Source organism: Syngnathus acus, chromosome 1, assembly GCF_901709675.1.
Source record: "Syngnathus acus chromosome 1, fSynAcu1.2, whole genome shotgun sequence".
Taxonomy (NCBI): Eukaryota; Metazoa; Chordata; class Actinopteri; order Syngnathiformes; family Syngnathidae; genus Syngnathus; species Syngnathus acus.
The window spans coordinates 9,112,639-9,138,448 of record NC_051087.1 but is presented as its reverse complement, the minus strand read 5'-3'; the positions used below and the strand labels follow the sequence as shown (position 1 = coordinate 9,138,448).

General features: G+C 45.1%; 1 protein-coding gene across 3 annotated transcripts; it reads right to left on the bottom strand.

The window, feature by feature from the left end:
• Window positions 1-624: 624 nt before the first annotated feature.
• LOC119122938 (adhesion G protein-coupled receptor L1-like) lies at window positions 625-25,713 on the bottom strand. Of its 3 annotated transcripts, XM_037251643.1 has the most exons (26): window positions 24,954-25,713; window positions 15,629-15,748; window positions 14,694-14,907; window positions 14,203-14,312; window positions 13,164-13,178; window positions 11,598-11,805; window positions 11,201-11,465; window positions 10,787-11,126; window positions 10,415-10,708; window positions 9,874-9,977; window positions 9,580-9,765; window positions 9,426-9,464; window positions 8,503-8,683; window positions 8,293-8,415; window positions 7,939-8,156; window positions 7,687-7,860; window positions 6,998-7,210; window positions 6,688-6,908; window positions 6,371-6,437; window positions 6,183-6,271; window positions 5,100-5,268; window positions 4,874-5,023; window positions 4,682-4,778; window positions 4,483-4,593; window positions 3,743-3,763; window positions 625-3,467 (listed from the first exon to the last, which is right to left on the bottom strand). In XM_037251643.1, exons 2-26 carry the CDS (start codon window positions 15,696-15,698, stop codon window positions 1,513-1,515), a joined length of 5,634 nt encoding a protein of 1,877 aa, XP_037107538.1. In that variant the 5' UTR covers window positions 15,699-15,748; window positions 24,954-25,713; the 3' UTR covers window positions 625-1,512. The 3 variants fall into 3 exon arrangements, with proteins under 3 accessions (XP_037107538.1, XP_037107553.1, XP_037107545.1); XM_037251658.1 differs by lacking the exon at window positions 3,743-3,763; XM_037251650.1 differs by lacking the exon at window positions 13,164-13,178.
• Window positions 25,714-25,810: the final 97 nt, after the last annotated feature.

The following is a 25,810-nucleotide window of genomic DNA, read 5'->3' as shown; positions in this document are numbered from 1 at the left end:
CTTTAATGCTGTCCTCATTGGCGCAACATCAAGAGTAACTGAGACGTCAGTATCTCTCTGGAGGACATTTCGGCATGGTCACAAGGTCTAAGGTTTAAACCTGCAACGTTCACAACTGTTTAAACGGGGAATTACGACTTGTCAGTAGTACATGACAAATATGATCTGTAGAAAACAGCCACCTTTGGCCCCATCTTTGGCGTCTAATTTGATTTATTGTAGAAAAAACATGCCCCGAGGAAAAAAGAACCCGAGAGGCAGAAGGCTTAACTTACTGAAGGTGAACCATTCGTTCCTTACTCACAAGCACGCTCATAGCTGATGTACTCATTATGGGCACACACCCATTGCCTTGCAACACATAAAACTTCAAACCGACAACATTTTGTGATCTATTAACACGCCATTAACCCTCCAGACCATTATCATTCCAGTGTTGTTGGAGGTAACAGTTGAACTGTGCCAACCGGTTTCCCAGAGTTACGAGCCACTCGGCATTTTGAGCAGACAGAATCTCAGATGCAATGCAAGTTGTTTTGGTGCTTGGATGATGGCTCGCTCAGTGAAGACCTACGTCTGAAAGGCACCATCTGCCTTTGATAGTCAAAGACTGGACACGAAAGATTAATTTCACGTTTACTCGAACTTCAATAGCAATACAAGACAATTAGAACACTTGAGGGTAGTATGTACAAGAATCTCAGGGGTTGCAGAAAAAGTTCTGTGGTTTCATTTCACATGATCTGCTCTGGAGACAATAGTCCTGTTGCTATGACGACGCCGCTGAAAACTCTTCCATTGCCAACAGTTAATAGCGACTGGAGGACAAGTTTTGGTCTTGATGTGATGGAACAAGTTGAAAATCTGAAGGAGGGCCCACCTCCATTGACAATGCTAAAATGCTCCTCTGTGATACATTAATCTGTGATACATTAATCATAAAAGATTTGTATATATGTATATATATACACACTCTCACACACACAGACCTTTCACACACGCATGCTCATCAAGCTACACACACATTCATTCACTTGCACTTGAACACTTCCTTCGTACAGAACGCATGGTCTCGTAAGAGCCACTAGAAAGTCATGCACGTGTTCTTTGAAAGGATTTTTTTTTTTTGGCAACACACAAGTGCTTTGATCCGTCACGACACTGTTCTCTTGCTACGAGGAGGGGTGCAACCCAGCCGGTTGACTGACACAAAGTCAGATCGTGGGCCAATAAGAAAGTACTGATGAAGCAGGAAGACACAGCAGGGGTTCAGGGAAGGAACGCTGAGGAAGAGTTACGACCAATGAGTCACACTTCTAGGAAAGTAACAAAAAATGAGAACGGGGCAAGGGGGAGTCTCGTGGTGATCGGGAGATAAAAGCAGGGAGGAGCCATCTCTGGCATCGTCGTAACCTTCATTGGGTCCTCATTAGAAAATGCTAGTTTTCAACACTGTTGGTTGTGCTTTTCTCCGCCTCCCTGATTTCTATGCCCCGATCACCACCGCCCTAGTCACAGGCTCGTCACCCGCTGCATCTGACCGTCGTCTCCTTCCGAAGATGGCTCAGATGTGTACATGGCGTCTCCGTTAGTCGGCGGCGGCGGCTGATAAAAGGTCTGCAGGTGATTGGGACGTGGGCCGAGAGGGGGTCTCCCGAGGCTGTAGGGCAGCTCCAGGGCGGGCTGCTGGGGTGGGCTGGCAGGGCTGAGCTCTTCTAGACCTTCGGGGCTACTGTCAGGGTAGGAGAGTGTTGGCGGCGAGGTGCGGCTGTAGAAGCGAGGAGGCGAACTACTGCGGCTGTACACTTGGGGGGAGTGGCGGGGGTAGAGATTGTTGGGAGGAGAATTAGTGTCTCGGGGAGCAAAGATATTAGTTGGGGGTGAACTTCGCGGGAAGAAACCGAGAGGCGGCGAGCGACGGTCTCCGGGGTACAGTGGTGACGGGTTTGAATCCTGGGCGTAGATAGGTGAGGTGTCGGGGTCGAGGTCAAGATCAGGGGTCAAAGGCAAAGTAAAGCCGTCGGAGTCCTCTCGGTCGCCATGGTACCTGAGAGAGCCTCTCTCTTTTCCTCTTTTCCTCCCATCAAGACCGCCGTCATTGCTGTCAAGCAAGAAAGACTCCTGTCTATCTACATCGACCCCTCCACGCCACACATCCAGCACTCTGTCTTTCTGCTTGTCATTCTCTCGTTCAAATCCCGCTCTCCAACCATCTCTGTCCTTGTCTCTCTCGATCCCGCCTCTCCAGCCATCGACCCCAAAATCTTTTCGCTGCGTAATGAACGTTTCTTCCCGGTCCGTCTCTGCTCCTCGCCATGCATCCATCCTTCCGTCTCTCTTCTCCAGGAGATGAGGTTCCTCCCTTCCTCTCTCCATTCCACCTCTCCACTCAGCCATGTCCCCATTTCTCTTTTGAGAGCTGAAAGACTCCTCCCTTGCTCTGTTACCTCCCCTCCACTCGTCCATAAGTCCATCTCTTTTGAGGAGAAATGCATCATCCTTCTCCCTGTCCTGCGCCCCTCGCCAAGCGTCTACACTGGCCTCCCTCTGTTTGACCAGAAGCGGCTCCTCCAGCGCTTTGTACAAGGGCTCGGACTCCTGTGGGGGTGGCGGGGGAGGCGGCGGCAAGGGTCTGTCTCTGTAACGATCCCGGTCTCGCTCCCTTTCTTTGTCCGTCCCTCCACCCGACTCTGCCGTGCTGCGGTGGCGGGACAGTGTGCCGGGGGTGCGGCTGAGCGTGGAGTATGGCCGAGCCTGAACATCAGGGGGGCGTGGTTGTTGCCTCTCCTGGAGCCCCCGACGACCCAGAGTGCCTTGCAGCTGCAGCCTCTCCCCATCTTTAAGCAATTCGCGGGACTCAGCATCTGCCGGTGTGCGTGCGTGCGACCAGCCATCTTGTGCACGTGGTGTTGTGCCATGTTCTTGTTCATGCGACGTGGAATGCGTCTCAGCACTTTGTAGGTGGTGCCTCAAATGTGGCCAACCTTCTTGTGCGTTGTGTCGAGTTGCGGGCTGCATGGTGGCCGCCCAGCCCTCCTGAGGTTGCTGTGCGTGCCGCGTCAGCGTGGCAGTGTGAGCGAGGGCCGCCCTGTCCAGATGATGAGGCCTCGCCAGGCTTCCGTAGCGCTCGGGAGGGGCGGGTATGTCGCCCGAAGGCCTCAGGTTGCTCTGCACCAGCTCAGAGATGATCATCTTCTCCAGTGCAGCCGCGTCAGACAGGTTGCGACGCATTCCGGCGCCGGTGCCCAGATCTGCGGCTCCGTGCGGGGTCAGCAGGGCGGGGGAGATGTCATCACTTCCCATCCCGACTCCTCCGTCCTTCAGAAGGTCTGTGCTACCCACCACTCCGGCTCGGGATCCAGGCATGGCCCCCAGTCCATGTAGGGTGAAGGTATTGGGAGTGTAGCCTCCGTTGAGACACACACTGTCCACTCCACAGGACTCCTGACTTTGCGACACACCAACTTCTATGGGAAGAAACAAGAAATGTCAAGTTATAAAATGGCAAATAATATTGTGACAGGAGTAGCATGAGTAGATGTATGAGCAAATGAGTAGCGCTTCTTCCCAAAGATTTAGACTTTCACTTTTAAAGGTGCATTTCAATGTGGTAAGAAACAAGAAGTTCATGTCATTGCGATTCAATATGTATGATTAATGTGTGCAAATATGAAAGGGTGGTCGATGAAGACAACCACAGTGCTAAATGGTTTGGGTGAGCACAGTAAAGAAGAGCTCATACTCTTGTTTCGGAAGGTTCCCACTGGTCCACGTAAGAGAGACACACAAAGGAAAAAAGTCAAAACACTCCAACACAAATATAAAAACAAATCACAGAAGCCTTAAGGTATATACAGCTATGATCCGTTGAAACAAAAAGTAACGTGCATATCCACCAAGACCAAACTCTTTCTGCATGTGTCACCAGCAAAAATAATGGGATTCAAATTGGATTCAAAAGTATGAAAAACACAAAGTATGATGGAAATTGCTTTCTCTGAGAACACAAACAAACTCATGACACCAACACTAAGAAGTAATCCATCCATACAATCTCTATTCCTCTTATCATCAGTGGTGCATCCTGGACTGGTCGCCAGCTAATGACAGGCCACGTTTCGACAATCAGCCATTCACACTTTCGGACAATTTAGAGTCTTCAATGATAATAGTGTGCGTGATTTTGGAATATGGGTGGAAGCCAGAATATCTGAAGAAAATCCATACAATCATGCTAACCATGAGCCAAATTCAAACCCTAAACCACGTGTACTCTTAATATAGTTGAAAAAACGAACAGCATATTACACAGCAATGTCAAAATAAAGGAAGTTGACTCTGAAACCTTAACTTAATGCAAGTCTAATAAACATTATCACTCCTGCAGACTTGAGGACTCTCACAAATAAAAGTGTGGTGAAGGAAACCACCAACTAACTCATGTACAGAAAATAAGCCCACTGAGGTTGTGACAAAGCATACCCGAGGAGGTGAAGGGTTGATTGTATCCCTGTGCCAACATGGTGTCATAAGGAGAGGCGCCTGCATGAGTCTGCAGCACTGGATTGGTCAGGAAATGATTCCCCAATGCAGCTGTGTGCAGAAAAGCGACGATTACACGTTGCACTGCGAAATAACAAAATGTATACGAAAAAAGAAAAAGAATAAAGCAGATGCTCACCTCTGTTAAGAGGTGGGGTGCTGTTGACATCAGCGGCGATGAAAGATGACTCAGTCTGTCTTCGCACCGTGTCATTCCACATCCTCCTAATACGACTCTGGAGGACGGAATATTTGGCAGACAGTCAAATCAAGCTTGTGTCGAGAAAAAGTCCGCAAGATATGGAGGAAGCATGTGAAGTGGAGCGTGCACCTGTCTGTTGGCCGTGGCTCTGCGCCCCTGGCTGCTGCTGTAGCGGCTGTTGGAGCGCAGCGCGGCACCCTTGACCGAGTCCGGAGAGCTGGATGAAGAGGTTGCGCAGCACTGGGAGAGACGCACACATCGGCCGTAGTCTTTCTGACCCTTAACACAGAGCAGCCGTCACAAAGCATCGGCGGCGTACGAGCGCAAGAAATCGATGCTCGCCTCTGAGACTAACCTTTCTGGTGAGGGTGCAGTGCAGGATGGTGATGAGGAAGCCCTGCGCTGTATTAAGGGAGGCGAAGAGGTAAGCCAAGAGGAGAGAAGGCGCCGACAAAAACATCAGGCCCGACGACCAGTTGACACATTGCAGGAAGAGCAGCGTCAATGAGCCCACTGCCCACGCCCTGGACACACAAGTTGATGGAATGGAGAAAAGTTTTTATTCAAGATCCGATTCACTCCTGTACCTTGTCAAGCCCAAGAAGAAAAGAACACGAGCTAAAATTTGCACCCAAACAGAAGCCATCGAGAGCATTGTAACGCTACTGTAAGCACCTTGATGTGAATTTTCCATGTGCAAGTGTAATCGTGTATCTTATCTCCTTTCTTTTCAAGTTTCTCTTACAAGGCTAGCGTTCATTTAAAAAAAAAAAAAGCCACTTTCAGAGAACATTCACGACATGCTGAAAGCTGCAATGGCCTTTATACAACAGAAGAAGAAGGAAAAAAAAAAAAAAAAAACAATCCAAAAAGTGTTCAGTTTTCAATTAGTGGAGATTAAGATGAACTGCTCAGGAGGAAGTGCGGAAAGATAAAAATGACTGCAAAATTTGCCTGATAAAATTGTACAACGTTGTTTGCAAAATGCATAATGTGAACATCACATCATCGTCATTTTTAAAATAGGTATTCATACCACTGGTCCGAAATTAATCTAATTAAGAAGTATAAGCTACTATATGTATTTACTTGGCTAAGTGAGAATAAATGGTGCCATTTTACAGCCTTCAGATCTTCCTGCCACTTAATCCTGAGCACAGTTGACGCTTTCTATCTTACCATGACAAACTTCACTCTAAATTGTATTTATTCAGGAGAAAATTTGTGTTAAGCATGGGCATCAAGTGCTCTTTGAAAGCCATTAGCAGCGTGTAGAAGCAATAGCAGCACAGCTTCTGAAATCATTTTGATACATACAAAGCATACAAAATTGCTATTTCAAATCCAATTTATGAAATAAACTCAACATAAAGAAATACAAGGATGGATCACCTCAACTGTTAACATTTTGCCCACAGATCTAGAGACAATTACAAACCTCAAGTTGTCATGGCGACTGGAGTCTGGCTTGAGGGCCGCAGTGCTGTGCATCTTATGTAAAGTCATCACTAAGATTACAAGGTTAAGCTGGAGACAATAACACAAACTGTCAGCGCTCTACTTTCACACATCTGTACACCGCATAATATGGTTGATTGTGCGTGAGGGCAGAAATCAAAATCTCACAGTGATAATAACAGCCACGGGTCCAAGGAAACTCCAAATGAAGTAATTGTCCGTTCGCAGCCAGCAGCTGTGCACACATTCAAGGAAAAAAACTCATAAATATACAATTCCAATCCTGAACATCAGACATTTGGTGGTATCAGAAATTGTGCCGTTACTAAAATAACATTGAGGATGATAGTGACCCCCCCCCCCCCGACCCCTCCTAAAATGCTTCCCCAACTCCTGACATGGATTTCGTTGACCCAGTTGAGAAAGTATTTATCCGTCTGATCCGAAAAGACACTCGCTTGATAATTGTATTGCGATGAACTTACAACGTTTTGGAGCCGTAGCCTCTAAAGTCAATGGCTGCAGACACAGCCACCACCAGCCCGGGTACAGAGTAGCCACTCAGGTACAAATACTTCCGCCTGGAGTTACGACCCTCAAACACCTCACGTTGCAAAATGTACAGCTCCACCGCTTCCAGACATAGCCAGCAGAACACCGAGAGCAATGAGAAGTGCAGCAGCCCGGCAATGATGGAGCACACCACCTAGAAATATAAGTGGCGGAAAAGCAACAAAAGAGGGAGGAAAAGAGTTTGACAAGCCCCCGTCGAGTTGTAGATGGACAAAAACTTACGGTATATTGCGTCTTATTGGATTCGACAAGGAAGAGCAGCTCAGTTATGAGCAGGTTGGCCCACAGGTTGCAGTGGATGGTGCTGTGGTCTGTGTGCCAGGGTGCCGCTTGACAGCATAAGGTAGTGAGACAGGTGGCCAAACACACCACGGCAATAGAGATGCCCACCCAGGAGACGATGTAGACCAGAAGCTCCTCTACTCCCACACCAGACTTTCAAGATCAAAAAGAAAGAAGAGAGCATGTTGAGTGTTGGATAGCTACAATGACAGAAGGAGAAAACACGACATCGAGCACTTGAATTGCATTTCACGACAGCCTACAGCGTTTAGAAATATCTCTCACAGCTTTGACTCGAGATAATTGAATGATTAATTAATAAAGGCCTTTATCTTACAAATTAGTGCAAAAATGGGATCTGATTTCTGAACACTACTAGGAATAGTAATATTTTATCAGCCTTTCTAATTTGGGAAGCAGCAGTGTTGCCATAATTAATCAAGAGAATGCCATACAAGCCTTCCAGAAATGACTCGCACTTTTTTTTTTTTTTTCTCCGGGTGATTGCTGTTGACTAAAACTTGCAGATACTAATGTGAAAACATTGAACATGCAGTAAACACGACAACATCTAGCAGTCATTTATAATATGGGAACCACAGTCAACACAAGTTTGTGTGTTTACTTACAGCAGGTTGCTGGTATGTCATGAGTACGGCATAGCTGGACAGGTGATTGCAGGCGCATGTTGTGTGTGTATTGTTGGTGTGTAACATGCGGCATCCTTGTGTGGACCACCTGCCGGTGCCAGAAACCCCTGAGGCGTTCCAGAAAGAGCAGTTGGGACCAAAGTGGTTGTCCAGCTGTGGATACCACACAAAACCAACTCTTAAGTCATCATGAATCATTCTTGTCAAAGTGGCCTGCATTTCCCAGCAGACCTGCAGGTGCCTGAGAGTGAACACCACGGGCTCAGAGAGGAACACTCTGTTGGAGCCTCTGTGCACAGAAGCTGAGATGACGTGGGAGTTGACCACCAGGCTCCTGCGCCTGACGTCTGAGCCCTGTCCAAGTCCGAGTCCGAGCCGCAAGGTGGAGTTCTGGGTGGTCAGGAAGGTGCCCAGGTTCTTATACAGACAGAGGACCAACTTCACTTGGCCTGCACAGTGAAGGAAGAAAATCATTTATAGGCATATCTGTATATGTTATAACTGATTCTCACACTATTAATGCCACAATCCATTGCAATTGTGGTTTCTTCACTGTTTTAATATCGTGATGAGTGTGCTTCCTACCATTATTGCTGTACTGCTGCAGGGCCACGGCTGAGATCTGCAAGATGCTGTCGCTGTCGTAGGAGTGTGGGAACGTTAGGTCCTGTATGTCCGCCTCTGTGTTTAGCACATACACCTCCAGATCTAATCATACACACGGGGGGACCACTGGATGAGGAGTTTGTTTGAAAAAGGCGGTATAGTCAGCGTTCGGGACGACAGACAACATACCGACGTTTGGTGCTCTGTCACTGAATCGACCTTCATAGAGGTTGTTGGCCAATAAGAACGCTCCTTTCTCAACCGCGTCTAACAGCAGTGATGCAGAGCGGGACTGGTCAGGACCGCTCATGTCAGCCCAGGATACCAGAGCCTCGGGACCCAACAGATTATCCACTGTTTGAACCACAGCCTGAGAAGGAGAAAGGTGCAATACAATCTGTTAGTGTGTATGTTCACCAACCTCCCTTTTTTGTCAGTTTATACATTCATCTGGACTTTTATCCATGAGTGCGTCCATCCGTCCATTCTCCCAACTTGCATCCTTTTATCTGTGCACTGTACAGCAGTCCGTTTGTCATCCATTCATTCATCTGTCTCGCATCATCCATCCATTTATCCATCCGTCCAAGATCCCCTCTGTGTCGATTATTTTTCAATCTGGTCCCCCATCCGTCCATCCATCCTTCGTTCGTTCGTTCATTCATTCATTCATTCATTCATTCATTCATTCATTCATTCGTTCGTTCGTTCGTTCGTTCGTTCGTTCGTTCGTTCGTTCGTTCGTTCGTTCGTTCGTTCATTCATTCATTCATTCGTTCGTTCGTTCGTTCGTTCATTTATTCCTCATCCATCGCCATCTTTTTCATGTCTTCATCAATCAGCATCACCTTCAATCATGTCCATTTGTCCGCCAGTGTATTTATGTTCCGCCTGTCTATCCATTCTCATTCCATCTGTGCGTTATTCGTCTCACATTTGTTACCATCCACCCATCCATTTCTAAATCTGTCACACATCTATCTCTCTATCATCTCTCCGTGCAACAATCTTACATCCTTCTGTTAGTTCATCCATTATCCCATCATTTCTCACCCATCTATCCACCTCCATCAGTGATTCATCAGTCCATTAATTTTCCATCCGTTGCTTACCTGTACATAAGCCCTGCATGTGCGTTCCCTTTTCTGCAGCTACAAAGAGAACAAACAACATCTGTGTCACACGTATCAGCGCTGGCTGACATTTGGTTCCTCTTTCCAGTAAAAGGTCAAGTACACATTGGCATGAATTTGAGGAGCAATTCACCTTATTGTAATTGCGGGCCGCAGACTCTTTATTGGCTGGTCTCAAGGCTTGAAGCTGGGAGTCCAAGATGTCCAGTAGCTGTTCAATTAGTTTTACAGACATGCTGACATCACCAGCATAGATACGTCCTCGGGTCAGGTTGACCAACTCCCCGGCTATGTTTGCTGCATTCTCACCACTTTTAATCTGGAGGAAGGTAGCCGTGTTCAGAATCACTTTTTATTGTTTGACATTTAAAGTGCAAGTTGCTTGTTAACATGCCTTTTCTGCAAGGTGTGTACATATGTAACTGACCTTTTGTGCAATCTGGCTGACCCAAGGAGAAGTACAATTTGAGAGGTCAGGACCTCTGGAGCTCCAGCTCACTGGCAACATCATGCACTCGTATGACGCTATACCTGCAGAACAAGACACGGGCACAGACATTCAAGAAGGGTGAGTCATATGACCAAACAATTAAAGTCCATAACATGCAGATATGTTGGTTCATTTGATTGTTTTACAGGTCCGCAAATAAGATGCAACACTTCATTTTTGATGGGAAATTATTCCCCAGTTTATCTCGGCTCCAAATTTAGCTATTAAACAAGATTAGGAAGCACAACGTGAAGATGTCCTCTTTTCCTCTGAGGTAGGACTGAGGAAGACAGCTGCACAACGAGAGGAAGAGTTGACGGACCGTGACTGCAAAAAGTATAGCTAAGGTCATGTGAAGGGGAGTTCAATGAGAGGGCATGTGACTGCATTTCAAAGGGAAACAAGATACACACTCTCACACACACGCGTAATATAACGCTGACGCGATCAAACAAACACACACCTACATCTGACTTACCCAGCGAGCCTTTGGGGCAGGGCCTCTCCACTGTCTCCCCTTTCAGAGTAGGGGGCCACTGTACCCCTGCGGCCACTCTTCCTTCGCATCCACCCACTTGCCCAGGGCCCCCAGGGGCCAAGGGGACTCGCAAAGGGGGTCGGGGCGTTAGGGGGACCATGGCTGTGATTGGCCTCTGGTCAAAAGGACCTCGGTTGATGACGCCCACTGGGTGGGAGGCTGATGGTCGCACGGGAGTCAGTGCAACTGTAGCTGTGTAAGAGCGGACCGTTGTCATCAGAGAAGAAAGGGGACCTGGAGGGAGAAAAAAACTTTACTTCAGGTCTGAAAGCTCCTTGCAGTTACACCAATCCATGTTCTGGATCAACAGACCTTTAGTTGGTGGGGGCGGCGTGAACTGAAGCGGGTATCGTAGAACATAATAGTTATTCCACACATAGAGCTGGTTGTCTCGAGGGTTGTAGTCTATAGAAGAGATGTACTGATAGGGATTGGGAAAGGGTATCTGAATGGGCAGCTCTTGCCCCCGGCTGGTGTCATAGGCATAAACCACCATATCATTGCCCACGCGGCCGCCCGCCTGCCCCTCGTCATCCTGGAAGACCGAGCGCACCGCATACAGCACGCCGCAGGCCATGAAAGCATTGCTCGCCCCACGTTTGTCAAAGCCCGTGGCCCACGTGCCTTCAAAGCGCAGGGTGTACGGGTTCACCTGGAGAAGAGGTGGAAAGGTGAGGAGAGAAACTGTAATATTGCTGTAGCTTATCAAATTTTGCCAGGTCTTACCTGGCTGACCACAATGCGTCCATTATTGGCTTCAGTGGAGTAGATCACCCAGAGGCCGTTCTCATCCACTGCCAGATCGATGTCTGACTTCCCTCCCCAGCGGTAAGGCGACGTGTCATGGTAGTTAGCATTGACCACCACCGCCTCGCCACTCTTAATGCGTGTCCGCAGGTCGTACTTGACCAGGTTGGGTGTTCGTTCCTTGTTATAGAACACGGCGCCGTCATACACCACAAAACCTGTCCCGTCGACACGACTTGGCAGTCTAGGATAAGAGAGGGAACGCACGTCGGTTTTTAACATGACAATTAGGGGTGTGCATTTCTCCATTAAAATACTGTGTCCAATGACACACGCACATACACACACAATTTGTTGTTGTTAAACACACACTCACTTATAGGTAGTGGTGACACGGTTCTGCCGGTAGTCGTCCCAGGAAGCATATTCATACAGCACCTCGGTCCTGTACGGTGTCCATGGCATAACGTATAGTCTATCACCAGCTTGCAAGGGGTCCTTACACCACGCCCCTGACTGATGTTCTGCCTCCAGCTGAGAGGAAGGTGGCTGGATGCTGAGCAGTGATCCGGGACAGACGAAAACTGGGAGATTGGAGTTGTCAGAGAGAAGGATGTGAGAGAGAGGACAGAGGATGCGGATGGATGATGGTGTGTGTGCGCATGTGTGTGCATGTGTGTATGTTTATGTGCATGAGGGAGGGAGAGAAAGAGACAGAGAGACAGAGAGAGATTGTGGGTGGAAACAGATTGATGCATGAAAATTTGATGCATTGGATGCAATGAGATTAAAGAAAGACAAAGAAGAGGAGACACAGAGGGCTTTAAAAACCTGTGCTGATGTCCAAAGGCAAGCAAAACACAAGACGTATAAGTGAGCGTGTGTGTTTGAGCGTGTGTGTCTGAGAATGTGTATGTGTGTGAGTGTGCATGTTTGTGTATGTTTTTGTGTGTGTACGTGTGGTGAGTACTATAACAGGGGACACTGCAATGAAAGTTGTGTGAGTATGTTATAGGTACATCGCCGTGTCGGTTAGTGCAATGTGAGGTAGAATCAGAGGCGCAGAGGGCGGGGCTACATTTTGCCTTGAAGTGAATGAGAGGGCAGGTTAGTTCGAGCACAAAAATTGGTCCACCCACATGTCAAAAAATAAATATATGGACACAAACATTAACTGTACAGTCTCACACAGCATGCAAGAAGGCATGCATACACACACATGTACTCACATACACACACACACACGCACACACATTTATTAGCAGTGCTTGATAGGCACACATCCAGACCCATCACACACATTTGGTCTTATTTTTCCTATGAAGATAAATAAGGGGCTCTGCCTAAAGGGGAAGAAAAAAGAAAAATAAGCATAAAAAGGAAGGAAGGAAGGAAGGAAGGAAGGAAGGAAGGAAGGAAGGAAGGAAGGAAGGAAGGAAGGAAGGAAGGAAGGAAAAAATAATTAAAGAGAGAGTAGAAGGAAAGAAGCAAGAAAAGATAGAAAAGAATTACAGAGAACAAAATAAGAAGGAAAGAAGGAAAGAAGGAAAGAAAGAAAGAAAGAAAGAAGGAAAGAAAGAAAGAAAGAAAGAAAGAAAGAAAGAAAGAAAGAAAGCAATCTATTGAATTGTTTATGTGCAATGACATCAACCAGGAAAGAAAGAGCAAAAGGAGTAAGAGAAGAGAGAAAACGGAGTGTATGCTGAACCTGCATCAAATTGGATAAAAGCACAGATTCTCATACAACGAAGGATGGGGGGGAAAAAAAAAACAGAGGAGAAATGGAATAAAAGGGGGGGGGCAACATCCAGCATGACTACAAACAACGTCCTAGGGTAGGAGGAAGAGAGAGAAATGGTAAGAGAGAGAGGGAGAGAAGGAAGAGAGAAATAGGGGCGAAGGTGGGTAAGGAGATCAAGATGCTACAATGTATTGTCTTTACCTTTTTGGTCCACTTCTACTCAAGCATAGGGAAAAAAAAGAGGGAGAGAAAGAAAGAGAAATCAGAGGGGGAAGAAAAGAAGAAATGAAAGGAGTCAAGAATGCAAGCGAGGAGGAAAGACAGAGAAGAAAAAAGAAAGTAAAGAAAGAATTGCACAGATTATGAGTGCCGTTCTCACAAACAGTTTTGTACCCAAAAGCAGCCCCTTAGCCCAACATCCCTTTATCACTACTATTCCCACTCCACCACCACCCTCCTCCTCCTCCTCCTCCTCATTCTCCTCCACCTCCCTTAAGTTCAACTCCTGTGGAGAAAAGAGAGCAACTCCTGGGCTTGGTGCAACTCTGGAAAAGAAACACACACACACGCAGATGCACATGTGCCTCTCTCTTGTGCGTGCGCGCGTGCACACACACACACACGCACACACGCACACACACACACACACACAGTCGCTCACACACACACGTGCACGCACGCGCGCACACTCACACACAAACACACACACACACACACAGGAGACATACAGTTTGCAAATACAATTCTCATTTGTTCCTTCAACTTTCTGTTTGCATTTCAAGCACACCCCCTCTCTGAGGAGAGAAAACATCTGAAGGAGGTTATAAAAATGTCTTGAAGGATTCATACCACATGATCAAAAAGTATTGAGACACATGTCTTCATCACTTCTTCCTGAGCGTTCATTCTTCTTCTTAAAATATTTTGCCTATCACTATGCTGCCAGTCCCAGTTGATTGGATTTAAAAGATCTCAAGCCAGATACTGTAGGTGTTCCAATACTTTTGCCCATATGGTGAATCTTTGTGTGCAATAAATAATCACATACATGTTAATATAGTCATGCTATGCTACTCTTTGCTTATTGCTCATATGAACAGTGTGTATGGTATTTTATATATATATATACTTATATATTACACCGTATGTTTATGCATTCATAGTTGCTTCCTATATATTTGTATGCTGTACATATGCTGTATATCTACGTATGTATAGAAATATGCAAATTCATACTCACTGTAAGGGACACACTCGTACTGGATCTCCAGATATTTGTATGTTCCAGGACAAGGGTCTGGGAAAACGTCTACCCCTGCCACCACCACACACTGCGTCCTGTTGTTACACCTGCGCAACAGTGATGGATGGAGTGGGAAAAGAAAGAAGGAGAGTGATTAATTTACAGGAAAGGAGAAGCAACGGGCTGTCCGTTTGTCTCCTCGCCCCGAGTATTGATTTGTTCTTCGAGGAAAACGCTGCTGAGTACACAGCTAATGGCGCAACCAGATTTAGCCGGAGTGATTATTGCACTTGCACACACACAAACACACAACAAAAGCATTTGCCGGGTGTAGTGTTTCGTCGAACACGGGTTCGGTGTGGAGTATGCTGCAAACAGCAGATGCTTCCATTGATTTAGCTGTATCCAATCATAGCGACAAAGCGATTTGCATCTTTTATGAAAGACACAAAGTAGTGGAGCGCGCACACGCATGTACCCACACACACCTCTGAGCCATAATCTTCAGTGCATCTGGAAGGTAACACTGAGTGTTCTCCATCTGGAAAGGCTCTGCGTCGCAAATCTTGTCGTCGGTGCGTCCATAGTTGGCGGTCTCCACCATCACCACATCGCTTCCCGGGCAGCGCAGTTCAATGGGGTAACCCTCACAAGCCAGCTCCCTGCGCAACAGTCCGAATGGCATGGCGGCCCGGGACATGGCTGACATGTCAGGATGATTGGCGATGTAGCAGGGAGGATGCAGGAAAGTGCGGGGAAAAAGGAGAAGAAAAGATATTTACTCATAAAACTGCTGCTGTGAATGATAACTTAAAGTGGTTGCTCTTTAATATGTCTGGTAAGTATTTAAAAAAAAACTAAGTAAGTCTGAATCCAAACACAATGCAAAAAAAACAAAATGTGAACCACCAGCAGTAAGATTTTCATTTTCTGACCTCATTACATCCAAAGAGGCATATTAACCCATCTAAACCCGGGTTACTGGACAAAATCCCATTAGTATTACCGCAATCTGCTGTTCACATCAAGCAGAGTGGCGTGTACACATGAAAAGGTCGTCGCCGAACGAGGATTAAAGCGCGCTCACGACGCCCGTGTGATCAGTATGCTGGCCGTGTGTCGTAACTCTCCATGGTGCTGAATGACTGATGCTTTATTAAGGAGCGGCAACAGAAAGCTTTAAAACACTCCCCATGGCCAAACTTCGATTGTGCTCATAGTCTTGTGTTTATGTAGGTCAGCGTCTTTCCAAAACTTTGCAAAGATGGCCTTTCGCTTGGTTTGGGGGCGCTCGGCGCGATGATTTACGACCTCTGACATAGACGGCGGGTCTATTAGTATTTTCTGTTACACTTTAAAATCCCCGTTTTCGCAGGTGTCAACATCTTGACATGACGCTTGCTTGAGGGGTGCTGAGGCGTACCTTGACTGGAAGGGGTGACATGAGCCAAAATAAGCACGCACACGCCCAAGAAGCACAACGACACCGCCATGCCGGGAAGGAAGAGTCGGGTTGTCACACCACCAGCCGCGTTAGGAGAGCCTGGGGAGGAAGCAGAGGCGGAGGTGAGCCATGTGGAGTGAAGAGCTGCACTCTCTCCGTCTGTGCATAATAATGATGTTTGTGTACTCACATCTTTGCACTTGCTGGATGGATGCTGAATGACACACAGTGGGACACACATGTGAAATGCAGCAGACGGGAGGAGGGCGGAATAGCAGACAGACAGAGAGGAGAGCGCGAGAGAAAGCGAGATAACAATTGAGCAATCGAGCAGCAAAGTCTCTCAATCTGCTGTTACCATGGTGACAGCCCAGTGCAGTCTGGGGAAGGAGGGAGCGATGGCTAGAGAGAGCAAGAGAGAGAGAGCGAGAGAGCAAAGAGACATGCTGGGTTTGTGTACGTCTGTATTTTGAACAGTAAATATGCGTGATGGTGTGTTGAAAGTCGGTAGTTAGCCCCGGAGCAACACTGGCCGATGACCCACAAAACAATTGTAATCTTTCTATCCACACGCTGCTTGGTGAAATCACTCACAAACACACATGCATGTGCATACACACACACACGCACATTAGGCCACTTTTCAGTAATCCTAAATAAATGATGCAGCAGAGAGACAATCTCCCCACCCCCTAAAAAGGAGTGGCGGCCTCCACAGCTGAATGTAGCAAAATGTAGGTGAATGTGCAATGCACTGCAGTGGACTGTTACAGGGCACAGAAAACACATGATGCGTGCACACCAGAGCACGAGGAACAAGAGGAAGATGGCTGCTCAACACAAAACCCTGAATGGGAGAAAGATTGAGGCTGAACTGCATCCTGTTGCTAGAATTGTGTGTGTGTGTGGGGGTGGGGTGGGGTGGGGTGTTGTTGAAGCGTTATTTTACTTCTGCTTTAAGTTGAACTGGGTTCAGGGTTATATTTGGGCTTATATTCACAGTGTGGAAAAAAATAATCAAAAGACATATGTGTTTTTGCAAGATGAAGTAAATAGTGTACTCACGTTGTGTGTGCTGACTTATGACTTGTGCTTCTCTGCAACCTCTTGTTTGGTAATGACGCGAGACAGATTTAGGTCATTCCTTAACAAACGTCCGACATGCACGGGCTAAAGCAAGAGAATGTACCTAACACACACACGCGCGCACACACATACACACAGTGTCTCCAACTCGTGCGGGTATATTAGACAGATTACATCCGATTTCCAAGTTCAACCATGCTCAAGTAAAACCATATCCACACCATGTATTCCATTTATTTCAATGACTCCGATTTACATGTTGTGCATGTTCTTCGCGCACAACATGAGCTAGCTAACATTAATGCACACGTTGCCACACGTTTTGAAAAACATGTTACGTGTCCCAAAAAAATAGAATTGCCAATCCACTGAAGTCCAATGAACCAACACAACTGTAATAAAGGCCTTAGGACCACAGTAACACACACACACTCAACCCTACACAGTAATAACAGTACATAAAAAGACTCCCTCGAATGAGACCCTCTCCAGTGTTATCACACGCGCACACACAGGACACACACTAAGAATTCGAGTACACATAAATGTCTCATCTCAGCCAAAAAGCCTTATGGCGGCATGTTTTTTTGCTTGCATTCCCCACTTCTCTCTCTCTCTCTCTCTCTCTCTCTCACACATACACATAGACTTTGACTCAAACACTTGCATACACACACATCCTTAAGTGTTGGTGCAGAGTAAGTAGAGCAAGGACACTGATGGGCCTTGACAAAGCCACACACCCAGTCCCCCTGTTCACAGCACGGCGCTCCCTGCCTGCAACCAGGATGCAGCCTCGGGCCACCGGCCGGCCTACTTGAAAGAGCAGCAATCTAAATGAAAAGTGTGTGTGTGAGTGGGCCTGGAGTGAAATCACACACGGCCAGGAATCGCCGCGCATAGGTGCCCACACCAAAACACACGGTGATGTTTTGCTTATGACTGTAAAATATCTTAGAAGTTGGCAAAATATGTCCAAATCCCCCACTGGCCGCCTTGAATGAGTTTTAATTTATGCCTTTAATTGATTAAAATGAAGTTACAAAAATATGACATAGTAATTAAATAATAAACCTTGTAAACTAATTTAAAGTGAAACAACACCGAATCAAATCAAATTAAAATCCATACAACAAAAAGAAAAAAATAAATCAGCGTCCAGAAAATGTGTCTATAATTAAAACTGGTGTTGGAAAAAGAAAAAGCAAGTGGCTCAGCTTTGAAGAGCAGCTCCAGTTTTCTTCTCTCTGGAGGGACTGACATTACTCCAATTAAGTCTCCAGCATCAGCAGCAACAGTTGCATTTAAGACACTGGCACCCTGATAAATATATATTTTATTTCTTGCCCGTCAATCAAGTTTAAATGTGTCCAGATTCTACTTTGCTGCTGTCACTCATTTTTTTAACAATTCCTCACCGGCATGTTCGTTTGTCTCCACTCGTGGCCCCTTGTTCTGTTTCTCTCTCATCTCAATCCCTCCTCTACGTTTATGAGCAGTCAATAACCTTTTTCAAAACTGAACATTGGCAGTACTGGGGTTTTTGCTTCACGTCCGTGCACCACCGATTATATCGAGATATTCAAGCATGGGAGCAACTGTCATGTTAACAGGGTCATTTGGAATGTTTCAGAAATCAGAAATTTGACCTTAACCTGAATATTGACTGCATGTAAACATCTTTTGTGCACCATGTCAAACTATTGTTTCAATAAGTAATGCCATGCTGTAGGCGAGAGTGAGTCTTCATCTACTGCAGGGGCTTTCAAGTGGTTTTATACAGCGTCTGTATGTCTATTTTGGGAATCTCAGCTCCATTTGACATCATTTGGATGGGTAAATGATTCAGAAAATTAGCTACAAAACAAATCAAAACTAAATACTGAATTAATTTTTATTTAAAAAAATATTACAATTAGTTTCCATTTCCAATTTCACCGACCACCTGCAATACCGTTACGGTCCACTAGAGGGCCGCGGACCACCGGTTGACAATCCCTGATCTACTGGATCTGATTGGCCTCAATGCAAGTATAACAGATTGTGATAGCAAACAGTCATCAATTTTTGTATCTGGTACTTTGATGTAGAGCAGGGGTGTCAAACTCATTTTTTGGCGGGCCGTATTGTAGCTTCTTTCGGAGGGCTATTATGACTGTCAACCCAAATAAATGTTTGAGCACCTCATATTATATACAGTAAAAGCTACAAAACAAACTGACAAATAACTTGTTTTCAAATCAGACGAGTAAAAACTGGTCAAATATTAAAAAAATATATATTATTAAAAGTGAAGACAATTTGCAATTCTAGTAATGACACACGAATTTGAAGCACAATTTGTCTTCGCGGGCCACATAAAATGATGTGGCGGGCCGTATCTGGCCCCCGGGCCTTGAGTTTGACACCTGTGATGTAGAGACTCCCCAAAACCAAACAAAACCAGTAATACCAGTCACAACAAGGTGTCTCATCCTTGCAAGTGCGCTTAGCAAGGGAAATAAAGTCCTTGATGAGCTAACCAACGGATAGCTATCATCGCTTATATAAGTCGCACTCGGCATTGGTCGTAAAAACAAAAGCTGCTGGACTCAAAGCAAGTGATACGTCAAAGCCAATAAAGTCTGACTGCGGAAAATGAGTAAAAAATGATGTCAATCACACAGGTACAAAGATTCACACAGTCATAAAAGTAAGCATAAAATCAACAGAGAGTAACTGCCTCCTCATTTGGCTGCAGAGTGCAGCATGCCCGAGGGTAATTTGCTATAAAGCACCAAGTGACAAAACAGGCGTGCGGTGCTGTGCTGCTAATGGACGAGTGAATGCGTGAGTGTGTGAAGGGGAGTCAAAGGATGAGGGTGGGATCCAAACATTACCAGTCTGACACCAGGAAATAAACAGTTTTTAGTGCAGCATCAAATTTATCATCCATAATATCTACACATTTGAAGTGGATTTGAAATCACTCCACTGCGCTCTTTGTTTGATATAGACTGAAGTGTAGTTTCACACACTTGACCTCCACAGCTCCAGCAGGACTGCACGCTGCAGTCCGACCACTTAGGGGGCTTTAGAGTCCGTGTGTTTGTCTGGTCGATGCGTGAGTCCGGGGAATTGAGGTGTCGCCACGCGTCAGTCATTTGTTTGTCACCGGCAGGAAACAAAGACAGCGCTCGAGGCCAAGTCGGAAGGAAGCTCTAGGACCAACATTGCACGTAATGCAGGCCACTGTTTGTTGAGACCTTCGTCATTTGTTGTTGGATACAGTAGCAAGCACAATGCCCGCACACAAAACTTAGAGCAAATTGCTTGCAGACATATTTTCAAACTTGACTGCTTTTTATGACCTCAGCTACCAGGCTGCACATTGTGCCAGAAGGGCAAACAGAAGTGATATTTGCTATCGCCACATCCCTTGTACACATTTTTGAGACACCACCTGCTCAAAGTATGCAATCTTTAAGAACATTCAACTTTCTGTAATCATTCAAGCATTTCCCGCATTTTGATCTTGAGAGGGGGAAAGAAAATCTACAATATTATCAGTCCAAAAATTCACATCCCCTGAAATGCCACCAGCTGGTTGGGAATCCCTGAATTATGGGAATAGTTTGGCTTTCTATCTGTTGGTATTTGTTCTGCTGTCTGGTGCAAGATTATGAAGTTGAAATATCTGCAGGGAAATGCAAGAAAAAGAAGAACATGTGCTACGTTTTATATAGCTTACTCAGAAAAATGCAAGATTGCTTTTAACTCAAAATCTGTGAAAATCTGGGTGGATGTAGCGATACAAATCTTCTCTACACAATTTGTTGCAAACATCAAAACCACGGTCAAAAACATTTGCTAAGAATCTGACAAGTTAGCCCATACTCAGCTCTGTGGACATTAGCATTAACTTCACTCCTTAAAATTGCTCCCTAAATAAGTGCAGTGGAAATCCCAGAGCTTATCAATTCTGTGCAAATGGTTGACTTTTAAGTGGCTTCAAATTTCTAGACAACCCTACCAAAATGAACATAGTGAATTAATTTGATCAATAATTTGATAAAACTTCTATTAACTCTACAAGTGACATTTTGAGCATGAGCTCCAAATTATGTAAATTACGAGGTCTTTGTATTTACTTGAATCGGAAAAGGAGAGACTGCTAGCAATGAGCGTAATCAGAAACACATACCGCACACACTCAACAAGTTGCTCCTCTATTTGAGTCCTTCCTGACTGAGAAATGAAATGTTTCATATCACAAGCATGAAAGCGGTAGTTCATGTTAACTTCACAAGGATTTGTGATTGCATGAAATGAACAACAATGATTGTGAGCAACAATCATTTTTTGGTCGGGAAGGGGAAAATCTCTCAACACAACAGGATAATAGCGCAAGAATCTTTTAGACATCCAATAACTGAGCTTTTGCGGATTTTGATCGGAAGATGGGAAAGAAGCTCAATTTGGCGTGATAATCGGTACATGTGTAGCCTACTAAAACAAATAGTCAAGCTACAGTAATGATAAACAACACATGAAAACCGTAATAGTTTACTTGTACTACATGTGACAGCTGCTTTGTGAAAAGGCTGTGCATGTGAAACGGAGGTAGAGTTTCTTTCACCTGAAGAACAACATATCGTCTCAAGGCAACTAGAAAGTTGATTAAATGTTGATAAGGTTCCTCACATTTTCATCAAGCTTGTAATCCTACCCCAGGCACGCATCCTCTGAGATAACAGCACGCTGCGTCCCAGTGACTCATAGCGCTTTCTCGGTATCTGAAAATCTCCAGGATTTACAATATTGCTCAATTTTTTTCTTTGAGCGCTGTACATTTATAAAGCGCAGTAGCGGAAATTAAGCATCAAATGAGAAGATGCAGTGATGTGCACAGTGGTAACTAAAATAATTTCTCTTCCAGTTTTCCCTCTTTATATTTCCATAATCATTTTAGGCTTTTGGTTTAATTTGAATGAGAGAGCTTTGGTTGTTTCTCCACTTATTCAAATTTAATCTATTCAATTTAAGAATTTACAAGAGGCATGCAGGATTATAATGTAGCATGACAAAAATAGAAATTACTCACTTCACTGTATCATGTCTGGATTCAAAATGAAACCGAAGGAAACTATAATGTTGGCTTAGAAACTTTCTGCAAGATGAAGAAAGTATTCAGGACGCCAAAACAAGCCAAATATCTCAGTATTAATTATTCATTTTCCATGAAACACAGGACACAGAAAAATTAGATCTTGTTTAGAAACATTTTATTGACAGTTTTTTTGTTTATGGTTTGTGCATCAGTGTATGTTGTTGCAGGGAAGAGACTCAAAATGTCACAGTATCACAAAGAGCGGAATAGTAGAGCCCAAATGTCATTGCAATAAAAAGTCTCCCTGCAGCCGCTTACACAGGCACCAAAGCCGCCGTATGACAGAGCTGAGCAAGTTCAATATAGCTCTGGTTTGCAGGCAGATTGAATAGACTGCAGCTAGAGAATTTCTAGGTGGAGCGCATGTTGGGAGGAAAAAAATAATAGCAGTGTCTTGAAAACACCACTGGCTAAAGATCACCATGTATAGCATATATACTTCCTTTGTCATTTTTTAAAAATCCTTAATATTTGAATGCTTTTCATTTCGAGAGCTCAGCTGACAAGACTTGCGTTTGAGCCCTGGAGTCACCTCATCTCTATTTATCCAGCCATAAATCACCCTCTCAGCCTTGCTAATTAACACTGTCATTCATAAACATCATTACAAGCCCGCCGGTGTTATTCTTAACTGCAGGAGCAAGAATGGTCACACTGTGAATGATGTACTTCTCCCTTTTGAGATCATTTGATTTCACAGGTTCACTAGAGCATTCACTGCATTCTCTGCTCACTCGTCAAATAGACGCTACCCCCCCCCCCCCCCCACACACACACACCCCGCCCGTCCAATCATATTCCAGCCCCGTATGAGCTACAATGTCAATGTAATCTGCCCAGAGCCTTCAGAATGACTAATGCTGGCAAAAGCAACATTAATTTTATCAGCATTGCAAGTATTTTGTTAAACAGATTTCAAATTTGTCCATCAATGACATCGGCATTTTTCCTCCCTCAGACTGGTTGGTTCAGTAAAGCTTGTTGTAGCCAACTTTGAATAGCAAAACAGCAACCTGCACACATCAATGTATTTAATAACCAGCATCTTTGGTGAGTATGATACATTTTATTTTTTTCATATGATTATGTGTCGTATTATTGGGTAAAAACTGACTCTGAACGACTCCAGATGACACAGTATGTGCATTTTGTGTTTCTGTATCATTGCTGGTTTATATAATTGTGATTTTCTTTTTCTCTGTTTAGGGCTTTTTGCAACACGTTTCAAAAACATGAGAAATGGCGAAGAAGAAGAAATAGATGCCTCCTGCTAACACAAGATGCCAGCATTTGCCATTAAGATGCCGCAAAAGCTCAGTTTTAGTTTCGATGGTTCTCAAACAAAAGGATATTGTCGCCATGATTGTGTTGTGGTGGACTTATATTCACTGTTGACATGCTCTTTTTCATTTCAACACGAAACACTGAATATAAACTCAAATAATCACTGGGAAAAGCCACAGGTTAGTCATATTACTATGACACTGTATAAAAGCCACATGATATTTCCATTCAATTGAATCTATAAAAAATGGTCACCATCCAGTCTTTAGAGAAATGTATCCAATCAGATTTAATTGGAGCAAATATGGTGCGATTTTGAAAGTACTTATAGCAAAAAGAAATCCATCTCAAATGCAGTTGAGTGTGTGTGTGCGCGTGTGTCTGAGGATTTAAACGAATCGATTCTCTTTCTTTTGCGCCTTGGGTGTCGACATAAATTACCCGTACTTGAAAGCACACCTGATTACATTTTGTTTTCTCCTCCGCATGCACCATGCAGCACACACATACTTAATGGCAAAGTGAGACTTCAAATATCCATTATAATCAAGTTTGGATCAAAGTATAAGCACACTAGTAAAAGTAAGCTTAAATGAATACCTTCTTGGGAAAGTTCATCAAAACGGAGGGAGCATTGTTATTTTTGCAAAGACAGGCTATTTCAAAGAGTGCTTATTTTGAATCTAATTAGATTGTGCAAGTGCTCATGATGTGACCAGCTGGTGAACATACGATGCTCAACTTCATTACCTTCACAAAGTGAAGGTTACACATGCAGCTAAAATTCAGGCTGACACAAGAGCAGACGTCCCGTCAGCCACTGAGCATCTCTCCTCGTTGTCTCTCTCTCCTCCATCCTTTCATCCTTTGCTCGTCTGCCTCCCTCCATCCGCTGCCGTGCAGGCTTGCCCAACCTCGTACCTCTCATTCATTCTGAACACTCTCTCACTCGATGCTAATCTTTTTCTCGTGTGTGTTCAAATTCACCGTGAATTGGCTAAACCGGTCCTCACAGATCGAACGGTGCACGTGCAATGAGGACGCCAGACGATGCTGAGAAGGTTCATTAGCATCGCCCTCATGATGTGACGTTTTGGTGGTACGCTCTGAGACCTCTCTATCTGGCAAAGCCCGCAGGACACTTATCTCGTGCACATTAATATTTCACAGCTTGCCTCACACTTGCACACTACTGACCTATACAGCTTAATGGCAACCAAGCCAGGCATCACATCATACTCATCATCCTCACATCTAGCTTGCCTTGCTGAAAACGGGGTCACAAATGGAGCTACTGTGGAGTCCATCCTTGCACAATCGACATCATTTTTGTAAGGTTATATGCTCTCGGGCTTCCCTAGGCTACATGTCCAAATGGATGTACTGACCTGCATAAATAATACACTTTTTTTTATTTATTATAGAGGTATTTAGTCTACTATCACCTTGCATGATAAAATCATTGGAATGGTCAAGGGTAGAAAATGCATAGTATACCGTTGAGATTGCCACGATTGTGACAATATCTAATATATAAGAATACATATTTAAATATATATAAAACAATAATGACAAAGCTTGAAATATATATAATCATTTTGTATAATAGAAACATGAAATAAATATTTTTCTTATAATTATCCAGAGGAACCTCTGCTGTCACCCCATTGCATCGATCGCCGTATATGTGCGTGTGTACATTCAGAGAAAAAGAGAGGAGATGGAAAGAGAGAGGGACATGGAGAGGGGCGGGGTGCATCCTGATAGCTTATGTCCAGATCTTACCGTCAATTCTCCTCCTTCTTCTCCTCGCTCACTGCGTCTCCATCCTCCTGTTTCTCTGCTCCCTCCACTACACTGGCCGGTGCATAAAAACCAATGCAATCTTCTTTAGGCAATGGCGGGTGATACAGCAGACAGTGAAGCAGTCATTTGGGGTCCAACAACAACTGGGCGCCCCCCCCACCCCACCTCCTGCTCCACTGATGAGGGCTCTCTGCTGGACCTCCGTCCACTCGATGACGTCCCCGCTGCACTGTGCGTCACGTCGGTACCCTCATTCCCACGGCGTTCATGCCCACGGACGCCACGGGCTGTCGGCCTTGCTCTATATAGCTCCGATCAGGTTTGTGGCATGCAAATACCCGACCAAAGAAAAACATGAGCCGCAGAGCCCGAGTGGACCTCTGTCGTTATCTAGACTTCAGCGAACCCTCGTCCTCTTGTTGTCATGACTGCGGATCTTCCTCCGACATTGTTCCAACACATGCTTCTCTGCACTTAGAGCCAAATAGCGTCGACGTGAAAATGCATCCTCGACCAATTGTGCTGCTAAGTCGCAACAACGAGGGCGGATACCGCGTGCTTTAGATTAAAAATAAATGTGCCAGTTGAGTCAAATTAAAAGCTACTGATATTCTAAATGAACGCGCACCCATAAACAGCTGGACCGTCAGAGCCTATGGTTTCCTGCTCCTGGCATCGCCTTGCGTCCGTCCGTCCGTCCTCTGTTCTCCGAGTGCGCGCTCTCGCATCATCCGCTGGTTCGCTTGTTGCGCGTTCTGCGCTCGGGAGCGCGCAACGCCTGCTTCTTGTGCGTGCGTGCGTGCGTGCGTGCACTGAGCAACAACTGGGCAAGCACA